Below are 22,262 nucleotides of genomic sequence, written 5' to 3'. Positions count from 1 at the left end.
ACATGCAGGGAACTCAGATCCTTCTTGTAAGGAGTATTTCTATAAATGGGGTGGAATCTGAAGTGCAATATATCTTGAATGTTTTGTCTGCAATCTGAATTTTGATTGTTGTGTTTGAAGTTTTGTGAGGCAAGATGTTCTGTTTCCTAACATGTTCTTGTCTCCACTAGTGAATTTTATGTCCTATGAATTTAGAGTGAGACATCAAAAATTTTTTTGGTTCTCTTCTTGGTTCTCTGTGTTCAAACTAGCTTTCTCTCTCTCTCTCTCCCCATATATATATATGTATTTATATATGTATATATCCATATATATGTATATATATTTATATATGTATATATATTCATATATATGTTATATATATATAAAATACCATGTTTAATTCAAATGTTTCAGCTTTAATTTTTATATATACCCTTTCTCTCCCTTCCAGTGAAAAGGCATGTGAATTAGTGCAGTGACTGAATCTAGATGAAATGACACACTCATGCAGCCAGCCTCTTCTGCACTCCTGGTTTCTTCTAGAATATGATAAAGATTTTGAGAACTTCCAGTTGCCAGCCTATTCACAAGCCTAGATTTCTCAGGTATCTCGGGTGTAAACTAGATTTCTCTCAAGAAAAGTTTGTTCTGCCCTCTTTTAAAGGCAAAGAAATTTCTCTCAAAATATCTTGCTTAAAACATTTCTCTCTCTGACTCCTTTATAGTCTCGTGATTATAAGCAAATCGGATTACAGAAGTATAAAGGGAGCAGGATGAAGAAGGTCGAGATGTTAGCTTTTTGGGGATTGACTGTGAAAATCTCATGAAACTCAAGAATTTTAGGCATATCTCAGACCTTCATGTGGGTAAGGGCTCTTTGTATTGTTTACTACTGTGTTCCCAGTTACCCAGTAAAATGAAGATACAAACTTGTACCGAGTAACTTATGTGACAAGGTATTTATCTGGCTCTACGTAGGTAAGCTGCCATTGTTTCTCTAACAAAATTGAAGTTATTTCATATTAGCATGGATATATATTGATCAATTATATGCATGAAAAATGAAAGGAATTAACTATTTTATGCATAGTCACAGTATAACATTTTACCTTGATACTCATTTTTTTACTGTATCCTAAAGCAAAGAACATGAACATGTATAGGTTTTTTTTTCCTCAATATCTCATTTTTTATTTCAACCTTTCATGGGGTCAAGTGTAACTTGCTATTTTTCACTGTTCTTTAGATTTAGTCTTTGTAAATTATATCTGCCTTTAAGAGAGACAGTAACAGACCATTAGTCAGATTTGCTGGAAGTATGATACATTTCTCTATGACCTACTAACCTGAATCAAGATCCCAGGCATCACATATTCATAGAACCTTTGCAGATACCCTTTTAATACAAGCATAGAAAGGTCTTTGTAGGCGGGTCCAAAATCTGCTATTGGCCGTCAGTTCAACTGAGGACATCTGGCCACTTGGGAGTGAACGGAAAGACCAAAATAATAAACGTCACTTACGTTGGGGTGGCAGGTGGTTTTATTGTGTTTGGCTCTCCCTTCCTCTCCTACATACTACGACATTTTTTTTCCAGAAGCCGTATAGCATTTTACAAGGGGAGAAGAAATTCTTTCCTATCTCAAGGAACATCAAAGTAAATGAGAGAAATTGTTTTCATTTTGATCCTTTAAATCAGATGCACTGCCCACTTATCAGTACAAAGAAGAAAGAAATACACCACCTCCTTGGGGATTTGACTTTGGGAAATGAGATTTTTATCCTTGGAACCAAAGGATCATTTGTAGCACAGTCAGAACAATGGAATTCCACTGAATCAATGCCAGCATCCAAATCTATGGCCCTTGTTTGATTCTGGCACAATACATGGAATTAATGTAAAAATGTCATAATATTAATAAAATAAAGGGAGTTTTTAAAAAAAAATCAGTTTTTCATTGAATATAGGTTAATTTTGATGAAAAGATATATAGATATAATGAATATGTGTGTTAGTAAAATTAACAAAATGGAAGTTAAGAAAAACCTTTGTTTTTAGCCTTTTTAGGTTTTAGGACTTAGGTAGAGCCAATTAGAAATCCTGTGGAGCTGTATTGCAGTTATAGAAGCCAAGCAGAAATAGCAGACCACCGAGTGTGCCTGATGTACGTGGCTGTGTCGTTCCTCATGTGACGTTTTTAACTAGAACAGAGTGGCCTAGAAGAACTTCTCAAGGTCATGGCTACTTATAATAACAACAACGAACATATATAAAGCATTTACTATGAGTCTGGGCCAATAGTAATTACTTTACATATGTGTGTTCATCTAATCTCTGCAGTGGTCCTGGGAGGCAGTCAATGAAGAAATAAGTATACCAACAAGTAGAAGTATATATGCAAGTATATACACATGACATATGTCGTATATGTATCCATAAACGTGTAAAATATAGAAATATGATTGAGAGGCAAGTTTATAAACAGGAATAATGATAATATTCACAGTGAACTTAGTCATTTTTTAATTTTTATTTTAGGTTCCAGGGTACATGTGCAGATTTGTTACACAGGTAAATTCGTGTTACGAAGGTTTGTTGTACAGACAATTTTATCGCCCAGGTACTAAGCCTGGTACCTAATCGTTATTTTTTTCTGCTCCTCTACCTCCTCCTACCCTCCACCCTCAATTAGGCCCCAGTAATGTCTGTTGTTCCTTTCTTTGTGTCCCTAAGTTCTCATCATTTAGCTCCCACTTATAAGTGAGATGTGGTATTTGGTTTTCTGTTCCTGTTAGTTTGCTAAGCATAATGGCCTGCAGCTCCATCCATGGTCCTGCAAAAGACATGATCTCGTTCTTTTTAATGACTGCATCATATTCTGTGGTGTATAGATACCACATTTTTAAAAATCCAGTCTGTCATAGATGGTCATTTAGGTTGATTCCATGTTTTTGCTATTGTGAATAGTGCTGCAGTGAACATTCATGTGCATGTGTCTTTATATGGTTGAATGTTTTGTAGTCCCCTGGGCATATATCCAGTAATGGGATTGCTGGGTCAAATAGTAGAATTGAAGATAGTGGGGAACAGCTGCTACAAAGCTCATTAAATCGTTTACTTTAGTTTTATTCAAAATCCAAAAGCCTGGGTCCAGGATTTTCTGGCAAAGAAACGTGCTCAGGGATTTCAGTTCTGAATCACTGTTTGTTGGACATTTGGCCATTCTTTCTGTATTTCCTTTGTAAGAGAAGCAGAATTGAGAGGAAAGATCAAGGAGTAAGATTCAAGAGACTAGCTCTTAGCTGTTATTCTGGCACTACCTAGTCCTGCCACCTTGAACATATTCCTTAATATGTTCTGGACATCAACTTACTCATCTCTAAAATGAGTTTTTCTTCTCTAAAGTTAATGATTCTTAACTTTTGGTTAAACTTTTTTAGTTGCTGTCATAGCCTTCATTTTGTTCAGTACATGCGTCCATTATTTTTAATTTGTTAAAGTAATAAACATTTAGCCTTTATGAAATATAAAAAGTCTTTATTATGCTATAGTTACAGTTTTATTCAGAGTGAGACAAAGAGTGTGAAGTGTGAAGTACATTTTTTTCATTTCCAAGCTGCACATCCACACGCCTAATTACTGTTGTGTGAATAATTTCATAGTGTCTACTAAGACTTCTAATAGCTATCACTAACTAGTAATCTGTCAAGGTATAATGCAAGATAATATGTTTTTACACAACAATAGTGAGGCTCTCATTAATTATTACCTCCTGTAATTGCTTGATATGAACGTTTATTTTAACACTTAAAAATTATATACAACAAAATAATGATTTAAACTACCGCCAGGAAGTCTATACACAGAAGTTGCTGCATTAGAGTTAATGATTTATTAAGTCATATCTTATTGCTTTTATCTTTTTAATAGATGACATGTTATTCAAATTAAAATAAAAGAAGGTTTTTGCCAACTATTAAGTATCTCACTGAGTCACATCTGCTATCTGTTGCCTGAAAGAGAAACCTATAATTTATTATACTTCTTTAGCAATACTTGATACAAAACATCAATATATTTATATGCCCAAGGAAGGAGGATTTACAGTCTAGCTTTATTCCCCAAAGGTTAAAGGAGTTCAAGTTATACGTGTATTTCTATATCTTGTAGTACAACAAACTTTAGAATCTCATAGCTAAAATCTGCCATTTCATATTCAAAACTTTAGTTTCAAAAGATTCCAGGCAGACCTTTCTTTAATTAGATATATTCCTTTTTGTCTTAGATACTTTTTCCCATTTATTTTATTTTCTTTTTGCTATAATGCAAATAGAGCAGGTAAAGTTAAGGTCCAAATTTAAAATTATGAAGGAAAACAGTTTTTAAACAATCAGATTTTGAACTTAATAGAAAGGAGAGTGGCTTATGAAAAAGAGATCTAAGCAGAAGATTGTGTATGGGTCAGATTCTAGCTCTGCCTTTAGGAAAACAGAGTGGAGTAAATTAAAGTCTTGTCTTGAATGAGAAAAGGAAGTTATTTTGTCAATACAGTGAAGAGAGGAAGACTAACTAGAGTGATTTTTGTGTCTCTAAATTTGGACCCTAAAGATTTCTGAAGTTGATAGACACCTGGTGTTAGGCATTCCTTTTCAAAAGAATCATTGGGGCGGCACAGTGGCTCATGCCTGTACTCCCAGCACTTTGGGAGGCCAAGACTGGCGGATCACTTGAAGCAAGGAGTTTAAGATCAGCCTAGCCAACATGGTGAAACCCTGTCTCCACTAAAAATACAAAAATTAGCCAGGCATGGTGGCACACGCCTGTAATAGCAGCTACTCCAGCAACTGAGGCAGAAGAATCACTCACTGCAACCTGGGAAGTGGAGGTTGCACTGAGCCAAGATCACGGCACCACTGCACCTCAGCTTTGGGCAACATCAAGAAAGAAAGAAAGAGAGAAAGAGAGAAAGAGAGAGAGAGAGAGAGAAGAGGGAGGGAAGGAGGGAGGAAGGAAGGGAGGGAAGGAGGGAGGGAGGGAGGGAGGGAGGGAGGCATTGGGTTTGTGGAGCAGTAGGTTAGGTGACTGCAGGTGCTGGTGTGAAACAAAGAACCACAGAAGGAGCATTACAAGGTGTGTGATTTTTCTCAGTTATCTGCATTTGAACAGCGTGCCCATGGCTCAGAAAATAACAAAGTAAAATGAGTTAAAAAAATAAAAAGTAAAATATTTTAAATAATATTTTATATTTTATGAAAATAGGTATTACAGATTTATCTTCACAAATCAGATTTTCTGGACAGAGACCTCAGTAGTTCAACCAAGAGTCTAAAGTGTAAGTTGCCACTAGGAGAGATAGCAAAGCCCTATCTTCGATGGTGGTTTTCAATTATTGTATGATAGAACATCATTTTCTGCCTACTTTGGCAGGGAGTGGTAGTGGTGGTTGGGAACTGGCATAAGTGGAGGAGGGAGGGAAAAAGGTGGAAGAAAGAGAGGGAAAAGGAAAGTCTTTTTTCTGGTTTCTGTTTGTTAAGATTACATTCAGAAACTAGACACATAGCTATGTGGTCACAGTGTGGAATTCTTTTTCATTGCTCCTCCTTTTGAGGATATAAAATCACTAAATAAAAACCTGTACCCAAACTTGAAGACATTTCAGAAATATGTCTCCAAATAATACTGGATTATTCACTTTCTCTTTACTTCCTTTCATTTATACTTTAAAACATGGTTTCTAAGTAGAACTCTAGTGGTAATGCTATTGGTGGGCTTAAACCATCCCATACATTTTTGTTGTTGCAGCTATATTGCTACATACTTGATAACCACCCAGTTGGGTAAGTATTTGTTGTCTTTTCATTGATATACTTAAATCTCTATGATCTGGTGTTAGATGACTTTTTTAAAAATTGAAAGGGTGATTATAAAGGGGGTGGTTTTATTTCCTGGGCAGAAGTTAATACAAGTTTGTGACTGCTATCTTGGTTCTCTCAAATGATCCAGAAGACCTCAGGATCTACCGCTTTCAGAACAACTTTGGACTGTCCCCTACAGCTGAATGCTAGAACCACTCCACCAAGGGAATTAAGAGACATTTTCACCCAATTTTTTAGGCACTCTTGTTAAAACAGTTGATCACACAATGTGTCCTTATCGTCTACCTACTCCTGGGACACAACGCTTAAGGAGTGTTTCGGCTATATTAGAAAGTGAAAGTACCTTTTAAATTTCTTTGCTCATTAAGGGGGAGCAGTCATGTCACTAATTATTGTGGAAAGGAAGAGTTCTTGGAAAATGACTTGAGAATCATATTTAATGAGAAGGTTGCAATATTCAGCTGCCTGATGTATTCCATTATTGACCAGAATAATTTAATTTCAGGACTTTTATTGAATTCTCACCTTTTAACAAAAGTAAACTGGTAGAGTATTTTCATTTCCTAATTGGGCCATGTCTCTCTTTCCCTTTTTTTCCACTTGACTGAGTCATGGATTAATTTGTTTCTTGTATTGCTTTCCTTTTGTGATTGGCCCAACTATGGAAAAGCACCCTTTGTTCCTTAGGTTTCCCGTTGGCCAGGTCACATTTCAGCTACTCATTAAAACATGTATTTACTCTACTCTGGAGCACATTGTCTGGCCAACCATGAATTTATAGTGAAATGTAACAGTAAATTGTGCTCTGTGGTCAAAAACGCCAAATGATACACACAGCAGCATAAAGGTTTCCAGCATAGGGTAGAATTAAAGAGCTTAGGACCAGTGCCTGGATTGTTGGCCATATTTTCACAGTGGCCAGTTTTGTTAGATTCAAACTTGGAGAGAGCTTGAAATCACTTGTCTCAGATGTTTGCACTCACAACCACAAAGCCTCTGAGAAACACAGAACTGATCTTGTAATAAGTGCTTGCTGAGTTTCCAAGCCTGTGAGCCTTTCTGAAAGCCTGTTTAGTTTAATGAGGGTGTTCAGATTTCAAAGCTCACACACCTTCACATAAAAACAGATGATTATGACCAAATTAGGGAATGTTGTTCTCTGAGTGTGTTCCCCCAATATGTTCTCTTTTCAGTTGTCAGGCATTGTTTCAGTACACTTTTCGCCTTCCAGACATCATTTTAAAGTACGATTTTGCTAAGTTTTATTGTATATAGTTTCTATTTAGGCAAAATGTTATGTTCAATAAAACAGATGTTTCTCTTAACAGTTAAAGACCAATATGCATATTTTTATCCAATAATAAAAGGAACAATCTAAAAAAATGTAAACCTTCAGCTTCTGCTACCGTGAGAACTGTCCTAAGAGGCTAGGCCTCCACGTTCACATGTGTAGCCTACTTCATAGGGCTCTACAACCTGTTTCTGTATGGCTTGAAGGGAAAGAGCCATGTCTATGAAACAGATGGATATAGGAGAGAGAATATTCATACTTTAGTCATTTTGCAGGTTACCTTTATGATCACTTATAACACTATCTTCACTGAAAAATATAGTGTTTAAATGATAACTTTAGTATGTGCAGCATATTTTGGTATTATTCTACCTAATTTTTTTAATGTCTTCTCAGCCACCCTTAGAAAGAAACATAATAATAATTAGGATTTGAGGCATTCAAGCCTTACTTGGACACCAAATTATTTATTACATTGTAACTGTCGTTTTACAAAGAAGCACCACACAACATGTGAGGTTCAAATGTCAGCAGTACAGAAACAGAGAAATGGAATATAGAGGGGTCCTTGAAGAAAGCAAGAGGCATGTGAATGAGACCAGCCTGCACTGGAATGGTGCTGAGCTGGTAGAACCCTTGCCTCCTAAGCCTCTTCAGTTTTCCCACCTGACTCTTGCATCACACAAGCAAATTATGTGATGAGTTAGAAATCATCACATTAACACGAGTTAGAAATCTCTATAAAGAGCAATTATTCAGTTTGCTGTTTTCATCTTTCTCTCCAGCTATTATTTTCTTACACACCCCAGCCCAAACACTAAATCCCTTGAATTCTCTCTACTCTTTAAATCAGAATTAGCTACGCAAGGTTTGGGAAAGGGTATGGAAAGAGGATCTGTGTCTTAATTACAGTCCTGCATTTTAATAAGTATTTGTTTTCTAATCAGGGACAACCTTATAACTGTTAAAGTTCCACCCAGTGTAGCTCAAACTGGAGCCTGAGAGTTATATGATAATTCATACGTTTTGTATTTTTATTTCATTTTATTGCTTATCCTAAAAATGCACTCTTACCAATTATGGAGATTACCTTTTTCTTTCACTTTTCTTGTAAAATGCAGCTTACATAGAATTAAATAGTCAAAATATTAAGTAAACAGTATTACTATTCTGTTTTAAAAGTGCATGAGCAGTAACTGGTTTGAGACATGCCCTCTTGCTCTAAACAAATAGGAAAACAATACAGAATTTATAAAATACTGTTTTAGACATTGGCCAACACACCATGCAGTAATGTGATCCCTCAGAAAAGGGAAACAAACAAGTAAGTACTACAAACACCCGAGCTTCCTGCCTCGCAGCAGGACCAGAGTGTAGCATAGAAAGGGAGAACCCAAGCAGAGCCTAATTGTCCTGCTGCTTAAAGATGACAGAGATAAGAGCTCAGGGAGGCCAAGCCAACAGGATTTTGGGGGAATAATAATGGAAAGGTTGGACTTACACAAAGAAAGAGCTCCAGAAATCTGTGTAAGGATCTGGTTTATTATTTGACTGAATACAAATCTGTGTATGCATAGGGTGGAACTCTGAAGCAGGAGAAAGAGCAGTTGTTGGTAATCTGTGAAATGACCTCTTCCTAGGGCTCTCGTAGGGCTGAGAGGCATTTGAGTTTCTATCAAGGAAATAGGAGAAAGTTCACTAAACACTTGGGAGAATATTTAGAGATGTTCAAAGAGTCATTAGTACTAGGAATAAACTATCCCCACAACAAAGACTGCTATAGAGCTGTCCTAACAAAGCTTAAAAATAGGCCTTGAAAGGATAAAACTGATCTGCAATTAACTTAATGTTCTGCCAAGACAAATATCAATATCCATTAAAAGAAGACAACAAAGTCCAACTGCTCATATTAATTTATAATATCTGGCATCTAACTTACACATACAAAAAAGCAGGAGGCTGGGCACAGTGGCTCACACCTGTAATCCCAGCACTTTGGGAGGTCAAGGCGGGCGGATCACAAGGTCAGGAGTTTGAGACTAGCTTGAAGAGACCAGCCTGGCCAGTATGGTGAAACCCCTCTCTACTAAAAATACAAAAATTAGCCAGGCGTGTGGCGGGCCTGTAATTCCAGTTATTCGGGAGGCCGAGGCAGGAGAATTGCTTGAACCTGGGAGGTGGAGGTTGCAGTGAGCCAAGATTGCGCCATTGCACTCCAGCCTGAGCAACAGAGCTAGACTCTGACTCAAAAACAACAACAACAACAACAACAACAAAACAACAACAACAACAAAAGCAGGAAGATATGACTCAAAACCAGAATATAAACAGTTAATGGAAACAGACCAGAAACGGTAAAGGTGATAGACTTGATGGAAAAATGAATCAAGGATTTAAATGAAAACATGAACATACTAAGGAGAGAAATGGAACACATATAAAAGAATCAAACACAACTTTTAGAACTGAAAAACATAGTTATATGATAAGTTTACTGGGTATATATGACTAGGCTCTGTGTCCCCACCCAAATCTCATCTTGAATTGTAATCCCCATAATCCCCACGTGTCAAGGGATTACCTCGTGGAGGTAATTTAATCACGGGGGCAGTTTCTCCCATGCTGTTCTCATGATAGTGAGTGAGTTCTTATGAGATCTGATGATTTTATAAGGGTTCTTTCCCTTCACTCAGCGCTTCTCCTTCCTGCCACCTTGTGAAGAAGGTATCTTGCCTTCCCCTTCACCTTTGCCATGATTGTAAATTTCCTGAGGCCTCCCAAGCCATGCTGAACTGAGTCAATTAAACCTCTTTTCTTTAGAAATTAACCAACCCCAGGTATTTCTTTATAGCAGCGTGAGAACCGACTAACACTGTATATTTAAATGGCAGATTAGACATTATAGTAGAAAATATCAGCAAACTGGCTGGGCATGGTGGCTCACGCCTGTAGTCCCAGCACTTTGGGAGGCAAAGGTGGGCAGATCATGAGGCCAGGAGACTGAGACCATCCTGGCTAACATAGTGAAAACCGGTCTCTACTAAAAATACGAAAAATTAGCTGGGCGTGGTGGCAGGCGCCTGTAGTCCCAGCTACTTGAAAGGCTGAGGCAGCAGAATGGCATGAACCTGGGAGACGGAGCTTGCAGTGAGCCAAGACTGTGTCACTGCACTACAGCCTGGGTGACAGAGTGATACTCTGTCTCAAAGAAAAGAAAAGAAAAGAAAATATCAGTGAACTCATAGCAATAGAAATAATCCAAACTGAACCCCCCTTAAAGACAAAAACAGTGGTGAAAATTTTCTAAATGTCATGAAATGTATAAATCTACAGATTAAAGCACAGTGAACCTCAACCAAGATAAACTGAAAAACAAACAAACAAACAAAAAACACTTAAAGGCACATCACTATCAAATTGTTTAAAGTCACTGATGAAGATTAAAACTGTAAACTAATTAGGGAAGAAAAAAACACTGCATACAGGGGAACAGATAACGCACACTTCTCATCAGAAATAATTCAAAGCAGGAGACAAGGGAATTACATTTTAAAGAGCTAAAAACATTAACATACAACTCTGTATACAACAAAAATAGCTTTCCAAAAAAAGATGAGATAAAAACTTTCAGAGAGAAAATCTGAGAAAAGTGTTTGCCATCTAGCTTATATGAAATACTAAAGAAAATTCATCAGATTGAAGAAAATGATACCATGTGAAAACCTGGATCTATACAAATCCATAAAGAGTGAGACAGAAATAGTAAAATGAGATACTTTTTTATTTTAAAAATTATTTTAAAGGTAATTATTTAAAGCAAAAATACCATTCTATTTTGGTTTTTTTTAACATTTGTATATGTAAAAGACATAGAAAAATAACATAAAGGAAGGAAGAGGAGAAATGGAAATATATAGTTTTAAGGTCATTATATTGTATGTAGGATAATTATCCAAGGAAGTACAACTGGGTAATAAACCAGGAGAGAAGATAAAAAGAAGTAAAGTACCAACAAATAATATCAAATAATATAGAAAAGGAAAAAAAGTAACAACAAAAAAACAGATGTAACAAACAGAAAAAAATTGGTAAGATAGTATCCTTAATTGCGTATACATTAAAATATAAACAATAGAAACAAGTTAAAAGGTAAAGATTGTTGGCTGGGTGCCATGGCTCATGCCTGTAATCCCAGCACTTTGGGAGGCAAAGGTGAATGGATCACCTGAGGTCAGGAGTTCAAGACCAGCCTGGCCAACATGGTGAAACCCCATCTCTACTAAAAATACAAAAATTAGCCGGGCGTATTGTGCATGCCTGCAATCCCAGCTGCTCGGGAGGCAGAGGCAGGAGAATCACTTGAACCCAGGAGTTGGAGGTTGCTGTGAGCCGAGATTGCACCATTGCACTCCAGCCTGGGCAACAGAGTGAGACTTGGTCTCAAAAAAAAAAAAAGGTAGAGATTGTCAGACTGCACAAAAAGATGAGGGAGACATATATATATATGTTGTGTACAACAACTTTATAAAGACACAGGGATTAAAAGAATGACAACACAGTGCCATGGAAACATTAATTCTTAGAAGTTTAAAATGGTAATATGTTCATGAAGGACAATAAATAATGCCAGATATAAAGAGGGACACCACTATTATGAAACGGATAAACTATTCAAGAAAATGTACCAAGTTTCATGTTTATACACCTAAGAGCAGAACTTCAGAATACTTAAAGCAAATAAAAGAATTGAAAGGAAAAAGAGGAAAAAAAAATCTACAAGTATATGTGAAGACATCAATATTTGTCATTAATTTGTAGAACAAACAGAAAATTATTAAGCAAATAGAAAATCTGAAAAACTATCAATCAACTTAATCTAATTGATATTTATAGAACTTGCCACCCAACAACAACAGAATACACATTATTTTCAAATGCACATAGAATGTTCACCAAGTTTGACCTCCTGGGCCATAAAACATCTTAGGAAATATAAAAGTGTCAGATTTATGCAAAATAGGATTTGGACCTTAGCAGAATTAAATGAGGAATTAAGAACATAAAGATATTTGGAAAAATCTCTTGAGTATTTGGAAATTACATAGCACTCTTCTGAATAACCTATGGGTTAAAGAGAAATTCACAAGGGAATTTAGACTACATATATTTAAAATTAATTAATTGTTTTAGTTGACAAAACTTATGCATATTTACCATATGCAACATCGTGTTTTGAACTGTGTATACATTGTGGAATGGCTACATCAAAGTAGTTAACATAACATACCTCACATACTTACTTTTTTTGTGGTGAGTACACTTACATTTTTCTACTCTCAGTGACTTTCGAAAAATACAATATAGTGTTATTATCTATAGTCACCTCATTATACAATAGATATCTTGAACTTATTCCTCCTAACTTAAATGTTGTATCTTTTTACCAACATCACTGACCATTTCTCACCCACCGTTTAGCCGCGGTAACCACTATTCTACTCTCTGCTTTTATGCATTCAGGTTTTTTAGATTCCACATATGGTAGTTGTTTTTATGTGCTTGGCTTATTTCACTTAGCATATTATTCTCCAGGTTTAATCATGTCCCAAATGTTAATATTTCTTTCTGAGGTTGAGTGGTATTCCATTCTGTATCAATACACCACATTTTCTTTATATATTTATTCATTGATGGATACTAAGGTTGATTCCGTATCTTGGCTATTGTGAATAATGCTGCAATGAACATGGGAATGCAGTTTTCTCTTTGAGATCTTCATTTCAATTCTTCCAGATATTCCTTATGGATACCCAGAAGTCAGATTGCTGGATCATATGGTAGTTATATGTTTCGTTTTTTGAAGAATCTCCATACTGTTTTTATAGTAGCTGTACCTATTTACATTCCCCAGAGTGTACAGGGTTCTCTTTTCTCCGTATTTTCATCAATACCTGTTATCTGTTCATTTTGTTTTTATAGTAGCCATTTTAACAGGGTTGAGGTAATATTGTGTTTTTAATTTGCACTTCTCTGATTGGTGATGCTGAGCGATTTTTTCATATACCTGTTGTCCATTTGTATATCTTCTTTTGAGAAATGTCTATTTTTTATATACCTATTGGCTATTAGTACATCTTCTTTTGAGACATGTCTATTCAGATCTTTTGCCTATTTCTTAATTGGATTATTTGTTTTCTTGCCATTGGGTTGTTCCACAGATGATCTCATCACTCTGTTGATTGTTTCTTTTGCTGTGCAGAGGGTTTTTAGTTTGATGTCTTAACATTTGTCTATATTTGCTTTTTTTTTGTTTGTGCTTTTGAGGTCATATAAAAAAAATCATTGCCCATACCGATGTCATGGAGTTGTTGCCACATCTTCTAGTAATTTTACAGTTTTAGGTCTTATCTTTATGTCTGTAATCTATTTTGAGTTTATTTTTATATATGGTGTGATAGAAAATATTTTGAACTGAAAGAAAATGAGACATAGCTTTATCAAAATTTGTGAAATATTGCTGAAATATTTATTGCATTAAATGGTCATATTAGGACTAAGTCTCAAATGTCTCAAATCAATAATACAAGCTTCCACTATAAGAATCTAGGAAGAAAAGAACAAATTAAAGTTAAGTTAAAGAATGGAAATAATAAAGATAGGAAAAGAAACCCATGAAACTAAGTATAGAAAAATAAGAGAGAAATTCCATGAAACAAAAGCTGGTTCATTACAGCTTTTGAAAAATTGATAAGATTGACAAATTTCTTGCCAGACCAAACAAAAAAGAAAGGATATAAGAAATTAATGAAGAGATATCACTACAAACTAGGTAGTCATTAAAAGGGTAGTAAGGGAATCACATGAATAACTTTATGCCAATAAATTTGACAACTTGGATGAAATGCATAGTTTTCTGAAAAGAAACAAACTGCCAAAAGTCACTTAAGAGGAAATCGAAGTCTAAAGTGTACTACACAGATATTGAATATGACGTTTTAAGCCCTCCAGCAAAGGAAAATCCAGGCTTACATGGCTGCAGCAGAGAATTCTACCAAATGTTTACGGAAGATATAATACCAAGTCCTTACAAATCTTTCAGAATATGCAAAAAAAAAAAAAGAACCTCAATCCATATATTTTGCCCTATTCAAAACTTACCTTGAAGTAGATCATAGACTCAAATGTAAAATTTTAAATGGTGCAATTTGTAGAATAAAATATAGGAGAAATCTGTGTTATATTTGGTTATGCAAAGATGTATTAGCAAAAGCATGGTCTATAAAGAAATACATGATAGAGTGGGCTTTTTATAAATGCACAACTTTTTGTAGAAATCAACAAAGCATTTCTAAAATGTATATGGAAATTCAGCGGTCATATATCCAAAACAATTTTGAAAAGGAAAAAACATTGGAAGGCTCTCACTACCTGAATTGCAGGCTTAGGATAAAGCTACAATAATAAATAAAATGTGGTGTTGTATTTATTAAAGATAGACATATAGCTCAAACATGAATTTATTATATGACCCAGTAATGCTGCTTCTGGGTATTTACCCACAAGAAACGGAAACATGTACCCACTGAAACACTTGTACATAATATTCATTGCATTTTTATTTGTAATAGCTGCAAACTGGAAAAAAAGACTACAATGTCCATCTGTGAGTGAACAGATAAACAGTTATGCTAGATCCATTTAATGAAATACTAATACATAATAAAAGGAGAAAGAACTCAAATGTATGTGTGAATCTCAAAAACTTTATAATAAGCAAAAACAGCCAGCCAGAAAAGAGTACATATAACATATTGTATGATTTCATTTACATGAAATTCTATGCCAGACAAGGTAAACTAGGGTGACAGAAAGTAGATCTGTGCCTGAGGTTAAGATTGTGGGTTGCATAGACTGCAATAAAACTTTTGGGGTTGATGAAAATGTCTCATGACTTGATTGTGATTTTGGTTATATGGGTAGTTATATTTGTCAAAACTCATAGATTCGTCCACTTATATCAATTTATTTCATGTAATTTATTCTTCAATGAAGTTGATTTTTTAAGTGGTACATGAGGTATCCATTGTTTTTTAAAGTGGAGAAAATGTTGTTTTTATTTTCCCTTTGTTTCCTTGTGCTCTAATAGTATTATTGGAGATATTTCTTTAAAAAAAAAAGTGAACTAAGCTTTTGTTCTTTTAATTAGCACACTGGAAGCAGTGACATCATTTCAGCTGTTGTTTTTTTTAGGGAAGTTAACTTTACTAAGTGACATGCAGAAATAGTTTTAAACCTGGTCATCAGCACTGACTCCTAAGAGCAATACGATGTTCTCATTATATTTATTTTTAGTTCATACAAAATGATTCATGTGAATTTAACCCCTAATTCTAGACTAAGAAAAAGAAAGAGAGGTTTATAATGTATTGTTTTTATCTCCAGAAATTCTGGACATTTCTCCCCGACAGTAGCTTCTTAAAGTCCACCTATATTGACGTAAGTGTCAGATCTGTCATCAATTCCAGGATGAAGAAAGATAATTTTCTTTTTCCCTGAGTTTGCATCTTTTCCCACTGCATTACAAATGTCAATTTATGGCAGAAATAGCATTCTTCAATAATTGTGTGAAAAAGTCATTACAAGAAAAGGGCACTTTTCACATAATGAATTAGCCTAGGTTGTTTGCTGTAACAAAAACCCTCCATGCTGTGCAGATGGACCTTGTCTTATACTGCTCATGAGATTGTGGATTGACAGACTGCATGAAAACGGAATGGAATGGAATGCAGTAGGGGCAGCAGAAGGGAGAGTTGGGTTGCCTTCCCTGGTCTCCTGATCAAAGGACCTAGATAATGCTACTGCTCACATACGGAATATGTTTAGATTTATTGAGTCATCTCTTATTTTTGAATATGCCAAAACAGACAGACCCAGTTTTTTGCAAACAAATTGCCATTATTATGTGTAATAGAATTGGAATGAAGCGACTCCCATTTTTTATGTTATTGGATTGCTCTAAATCACGTGAAGGTGTACACCTCTTCCCACCTATATTTCTTAACCACTTTACTGCCAGAACTTATTTTAATCTTATCTCATATCCTCTTGTTTTCTTGCTCTCTAATTAGAAAACCACTTGACCATTCCTGCCCCCATGATCTATGTGATTTCTTTCCTTCTGATTTGGAGTCTTCCCAATATCAACTCTACCATTTATTATTTTTTAATTAAAAAAATTTTTAATGATCTAGACACTTTGAAATTTTCTAATTAGCTTGTATTTGTGCCCTGAAATATTTAAAACAAAATATTTGAAAAGATTTTGACATTTACACTCTCATGGTATTTGTATTTGCAGTTCCCTGAATGTGGTTTCTATGGAATGTATGATAAGATCCTGCTTTTTCGTCATGACCCTACCTCTGAAAACATCCTTCAGCTGGTGAAAACGGCCAGTGATATCCAGGAAGGCGATCTTATTGAAGTGGTCTTGTCAGGTAGTATACTTTTATACTTTTTCTTTATCCGTAGATTAGAAGTTGTATTTGAAGAATTCTTGGGCATATGTTTTTAAGACAACATAAAAAGCATATCTCAAACTCAGCTCCAAGAGGAGATGTTGAAGCTCTGTCCACATGAAAAAGGGAAACAAAAGATTTCCCTTTAATTGACTGTGTCCATACCCAGTACTGCTCCAATCACGTCTCTTGACTTAACGTTTCCTCCCAGCCCCCTCTCAACCTCTGGCAACGTACAGATGGCGTCATTCAGCACCTTGAATCATTCGGACAGCAGCAAAAGCAAACAAGAAACTCACCAACAGTGAAGCTAAATTAGCTGTCAGGGCTGCAAATGTACAGAGTGTGTGGAAGCCAAGAAGTAACACCAGGGCTAAGAAGCCATTGACTTACTAAGGTCAAAAGTCCAGTAGCTGTGAGGTAAGCCAAGACCAAGGAGGAAGCCAGAGCCGAGGAGTTAGAGCAGGTCAGGTCATGCCATGTGATGCTAGTTAACTCAGTCCCTGAGAAATGGCTACATTTGCCTCTGCTCACATTTGTATTTCTTGTTTAGGATTTAGCAGTTAGTGATAGGACTGTGCCTATCCAAACAGAAAAAAATAAGGATGTATTTAACTTTCTTAAAAAGCACCAGAGAACAACAGCTAGAGTGGAGATCCTTACAATGATACTCAACGCAATGATAATGTGTCCAAATTTTTATTGTTAATTTTTGTTAAAAAGATAATAATTATTGAGAAACTTGGATTGACTTGCTCTTTTCTCCTCTCCTGACTTCTTTGCTTACCATCTCTTTGAATAAAGGAAGTCCGGTAGCATTACAGAGCCTCAACTTTATTTCCTCAAGTTCCTCAACTTGTTCAGAACCTAGTAATTGGATGCACTGATTATAATTCAAATTATCTTTGTTTTATTCACTTTGCTTTGATTCAGTCTAGTTATCTTTTTATCTTTATTGGTTGCCTACCGTTGTGTGAGATCCTGGGATTGCCACAATTTCATTGTATAGATGGATCCTATAAAACAACTTTTTTGCAAGATAAAAGTAATTATTTTTCTATTGTCTATAGGGTTGCCAGTTGTTAAATAAACAAACTAAAAAAGCAAAAGCTTTGATGGTTTTTTATTAATTTTTTTTGAAGAAGTCACTTGCTTTGTCTGGGTTTTCCTTTTTCCTTTCCTTTGGCTCTTTTGACATTTGCTTACTGCACCTGACCTCTCAAAAGTACGGACTAGACATGTTGTTTTCTAAGTTTCCTGTTTCTGAACACTAAATTAATTATTCAGGGAAATCATGCACTGGATCAGTTCTTGCCATAATTCATATTAAACTCATAGCTAGGCTGCTTTGTAAATAATGTAATATGTTTTATGAGTCCTTTTGCCTTATGTCAATGTCCAGAAATATATGAGGATTTTTAAAATTGCATTTCTAAATATAATGTATTATTCTTTCCATTTTACTTTTGTTATCAAGCACTTTAGAGTAGTAGCAGACAGATTGAATGCAACCTGTGTGTGGGTGTATTTATGTAGGAGAGGACTGCCTATTTGCATATTATCCCAGCATTAATGAGCCAGACCTGCTGTTCCCTTGTGTTGACCTGATATAGTCCTCTAGAATTCCCTTGCTGCATGAGAACAGCTTTCTGCTTTTCCTCTCCCATCTTTGCAAATTGAGAACTTCATTGTGCATATGCCCCACCTCCCCTGCCATCTACCCTTTATATTCCATCTGTCCTGTTTTCCTGGCCACAGTTGTTGACAGGGCATTTAAGAGCAGCCCGTTTCCTTACCTGCTTTCCCAGCACCAGATTCCAGAATGGCTCCCTTACTCTTACCAGCTATTTTGCTGGTATTTAAAAGGAGCTATTCTGTAACACTTTAATTCTAGTTTTGAATGACATAGGGCCATTTTCTCAATGTCATTGACCCTTTAAATTATTCAATTATGTATATCAGTTGCACACACACACAATTACGTTTAGATCGCCTGCGCTTTCCCATGACCATCGGCAGCAGTGTTCTCCCAGCTCCTCTCCCATTCTATTGCTTAACATTGTGATTTGCTCAATAAGTGTTTATGTTTACAATAGTTTTTTTAAACCATTCCACTGCCCTGTATTACAACTCTGTTTCTTACCCATATCTCTTATCTCTTTTCCCTTAGCCTTTTTAGGCCCTGAGTCTATTGTGATCAAATGCCTGATGTTCCTTTCTTTTTCCCAGTCTTTATGTCTTCCTTGCATCCTGACTCTCCTGAAGGTGATATCCCATTTCCAAGAGGCTTTGCCTCTTATTTTCCTCCACTCTTAGTCGAGGAGTTGAGTGATATGGCCCTCTTCTGATTTCCCATTACCATTTAATTATTTATGTCATCTTTGCAGTGAAGTGATTTATTTTCCTTGAAGACTCATTTCCACTTAAGTATGGCAATAATCGGTGTCAGATTTCTAATCTTACTTTCCATTTTAAGTACCCATTCATCTTTGGTTTTGTTAACATTCATGTTTATGATTCCTCAGATTCCTTATTGCTTATTTTTGTTATCAGTCACCCATAGTACCATTCCTGACTTCACCAATAAGACAAGGCTCCAGCTTCAAAATCTCCACTTGGTAGCACTCCTCTTCTCCTACTCTAGCCTGTCCATCTTGTCCATCTCTACCAAGTACACATTCCTGTTCCCTATCTTTTTCACTGTATTTTAATCATTAACTGCCTACCATTTTTGACTATATTTTTCTATTTCTTTTTTCTCCACGTAGCATGCGGCTTATTATATTCATGTCTTACACTACACTGTGATGAAGTTTCAGTGACCTTGTATACCCGGCCAGGGCCTGTAATACCTATTAGTAATCTGCATTACTTTACCACCCATTTTTGCCACTCTTTTCCTGAGCCACATAGGACACACAGTTCCCAGCCTACCTGAGTAAATGCAGATGCAGCTTGCACCTGGCCTAACCATTGTTCAGCAATATTTTCCCCACCTCATCCTTTTGTTATCCATAGATATGCAGTTCTCAATAAATATGTATGAGTTCACATATTAACTACTGGCTATGAGAATAAAGTTACTACATATACAACATTTTATAAAAATATCAATTTGTTGTAAAGTATTATTTATAGATATATCCTCAAAAATAAGCTGAACTTCAAGTCTTCTTGCTATGCATTCTTTTGGCCCACGTAGGAGAAATTAGGGCCTATCAAGTGAGCAGCATTATACCATGTTATAATTTGAGGCAAGGCAAGTGATAGCAGCAAGGACACTTCAGGCCATAGGTGCAGGGGAGCTTGGATTACATACTCATTCCTGACCCAGTCCCAGGAAGGGTGCTGATTGCCCTGGGATATATGCTATTTCCTGGAGGTGTAGTTAAGCATCAGTTTCACCAAAACTGCAGTGGGTAAAGGAATAAACAAGCTGTGGACATTTTCCTTCTGAAGCCCTGTAGTTTTACTGTTAAATTTTATTTATCCAAACTATCTTTTCCTTATCACAAATTAAATTTTACTCTGTAGTTTGACTTAAACATAACCTGGTTGTTTTTATATTTAACAATCTACCAGCAGGAACATTTTCTGACATAGGACTGCAGTAAAAATGAGAGAAAAAAATGGGAAAAATTTCAAGGTTAATTTTGTTTCTTCAGACAACATCAAGATTTTTATTTTTTCTTTGCTTATATCATTTTCTGCTCAGACTTTTCATCATCTTTTAACTGCTTTGGGAGTGAAAACTAACCAAGCTGCTTCTGGCTAATTTGCTGATTTTTTTCTCCCTCCCTTTCTTTTTGAAAAACATGACTAGTGTGAGCTAGTATATTTAAACGCAGTAAGCCAGGAAAAGATAGCTCATGAGTAAATGGATTGGGTTATTGAGGAAAAAAATAACAACTGCATGAAAGTTCCCTACCCCACCTATCCCCACTCCTGGCAAATTCTCTTTGTGTGTTAAACAAAGGACTAGCATTCTTACTATTGTTACCAAGTAGGAAAACACTGAACATGGAAATTTTTTTTTACCAAAGCCAAAGTCAAGTTCAAGTGTATGGTATTGAACTGTAAAATCAAGGTTATGGAATGTATTTGAAGCCTTCTTCTTGATGGGCCTCTATCAAATTCTGATAATTCAGCCTTAGCAAACAAATTAGTGACAGGACTACATCTACGTGACTCAAACTCTGTTTGGTTGGTTTTGGCTTGATCTCTAATAATTATCAGTGTGTATATGTGTGTGTTTATGTATGTATGTGTATGGATCTTGTAGGTCATTAAATAGAGACTAGACAAGGACTACAAGAATTCCTCAAATAAAGTCACAGTTTTAAAAGTTTGAGAGATAAATGTTGAATCTTTCCTTCTTACATTTAAGGTTAAAAAATAGATGTTTTTCTTGGGCTTCTTTCATTGTAGATTTACAGTAGATTATCTTGTATTATAACTTTTGCAAAAAGCTGTTTTCACATGTAGTTAGTTATTTGGTCCTCACTATCAAGAGAAGGGAGCCTCATTAGAGAGCTGGCCCTGTAGTCCAGGCAGAAGAGGCGTGGGCCTATTCTCGGGCCATGACGGAAGAGCTGAAAATGAGGCAGAGAGGTCAAGACATATTTAAGAAGTAAAATTAAACAAACATAATAACCATTTTTGATGGAGTTGATGAAGGAGGAATGAAAAAATGAATAGAACTCTCAGGAGAGCTACAGCATTGTGAGAGTGTGATGGCATTTCCTTTAGCTCACCCCAAGTCTTGCCCTCATACATTGTTCAATGTATTTGCCAAATGGTTCAGGTACTTATCTGAGGGGCTAAAGAACTAATTTCTCAGGAAGGTAGTACCATTGATTTTCTTCGTGATTTTGTACACGTTGCAAAACCTTTGAGCTTCAGGAATTTTTTTTTTTTTTTTTTTTTTTTTGAGGCAGAGTCTTGCTCTGTCACCCAGGCTGGAATCTTGGCTCACTGCAACCTCCGCCTCCCAGGTTCACGCCATTCTCCTGCCTCAGCCTCCAGAGTAGCTGGGATTACAGGTGCACGCCACCATGCCCGGCTAATTTTTGTATTTTTAGTAGAGACAGGGTTTCACCATATTGGCCAGGCTGGTCTTGAACTCCTGACCTTGTGATCCGCCCATCTCAGCCTCCCAAAGTGCTGGGATTACAGGTGTGAGCCACCGTGCCTGGCTTGGGCTTCAGGATTTTTTTGTTTGTTTGTTTTTTAATCAAACAAAAAGCTTCTACTAGATGAAAATATCATACAGTGATAATATTACATGCATTCTATTTTTGTTTTCATTCTGGAAATAAAGCATTAGACATGAGGATAGAGTATAATTTCCAGGGCCAGAACATATGAGTTCATATCCTTTTTCTATTCTTCACTACTTACATCATTGCCAAGACATGTAATCATTCTGTGCCCACGTTTCCTCATCTGTAAAATGGGGATAACCCTAGCACCTATATTGTAAGGTGTTTACATAAATTAAAATAAATTATTGCTTGTAAAGCATCTCAGACAGTTTCTATACACAGCAACTCCACAACAAATGCAAACTATTAAGATTGCTTCTTCTCCTCACA

The 22,262-nt window shown here is 36.0% G+C and overlaps 1 protein-coding gene across 4 annotated transcripts in view; it reads left to right on the top strand.

Moving 5' to 3' along the window:
* Positions 1-22,262, top strand: part of PRKD1 (protein kinase D1) — a 355,629-nt gene that overhangs the window by 190,893 nt on the left and 142,474 nt on the right. For all 4 annotated transcript variants that reach the window (XM_073010867.1, XM_073010866.1, XM_073010869.1 and 1 more), the window contains exon 2: positions 16,509-16,647. In XM_073010867.1, the coding sequence (XP_072866968.1) occupies positions 16,509-16,647 (139 nt within the window). The remainder of the gene's footprint in view (positions 1-16,508; positions 16,648-22,262) is intronic.

The sequence above is a fragment of the Chlorocebus sabaeus genome, chromosome 24 (genome assembly GCF_047675955.1).
Source record: "Chlorocebus sabaeus isolate Y175 chromosome 24, mChlSab1.0.hap1, whole genome shotgun sequence".
In the NCBI taxonomy this organism is placed as follows: domain Eukaryota; kingdom Metazoa; phylum Chordata; class Mammalia; order Primates; family Cercopithecidae; genus Chlorocebus; species Chlorocebus sabaeus.
The sequence above is the reverse complement of the archived record's forward strand: the minus strand, read 5'-3'. Positions and strand labels throughout refer to the sequence as shown.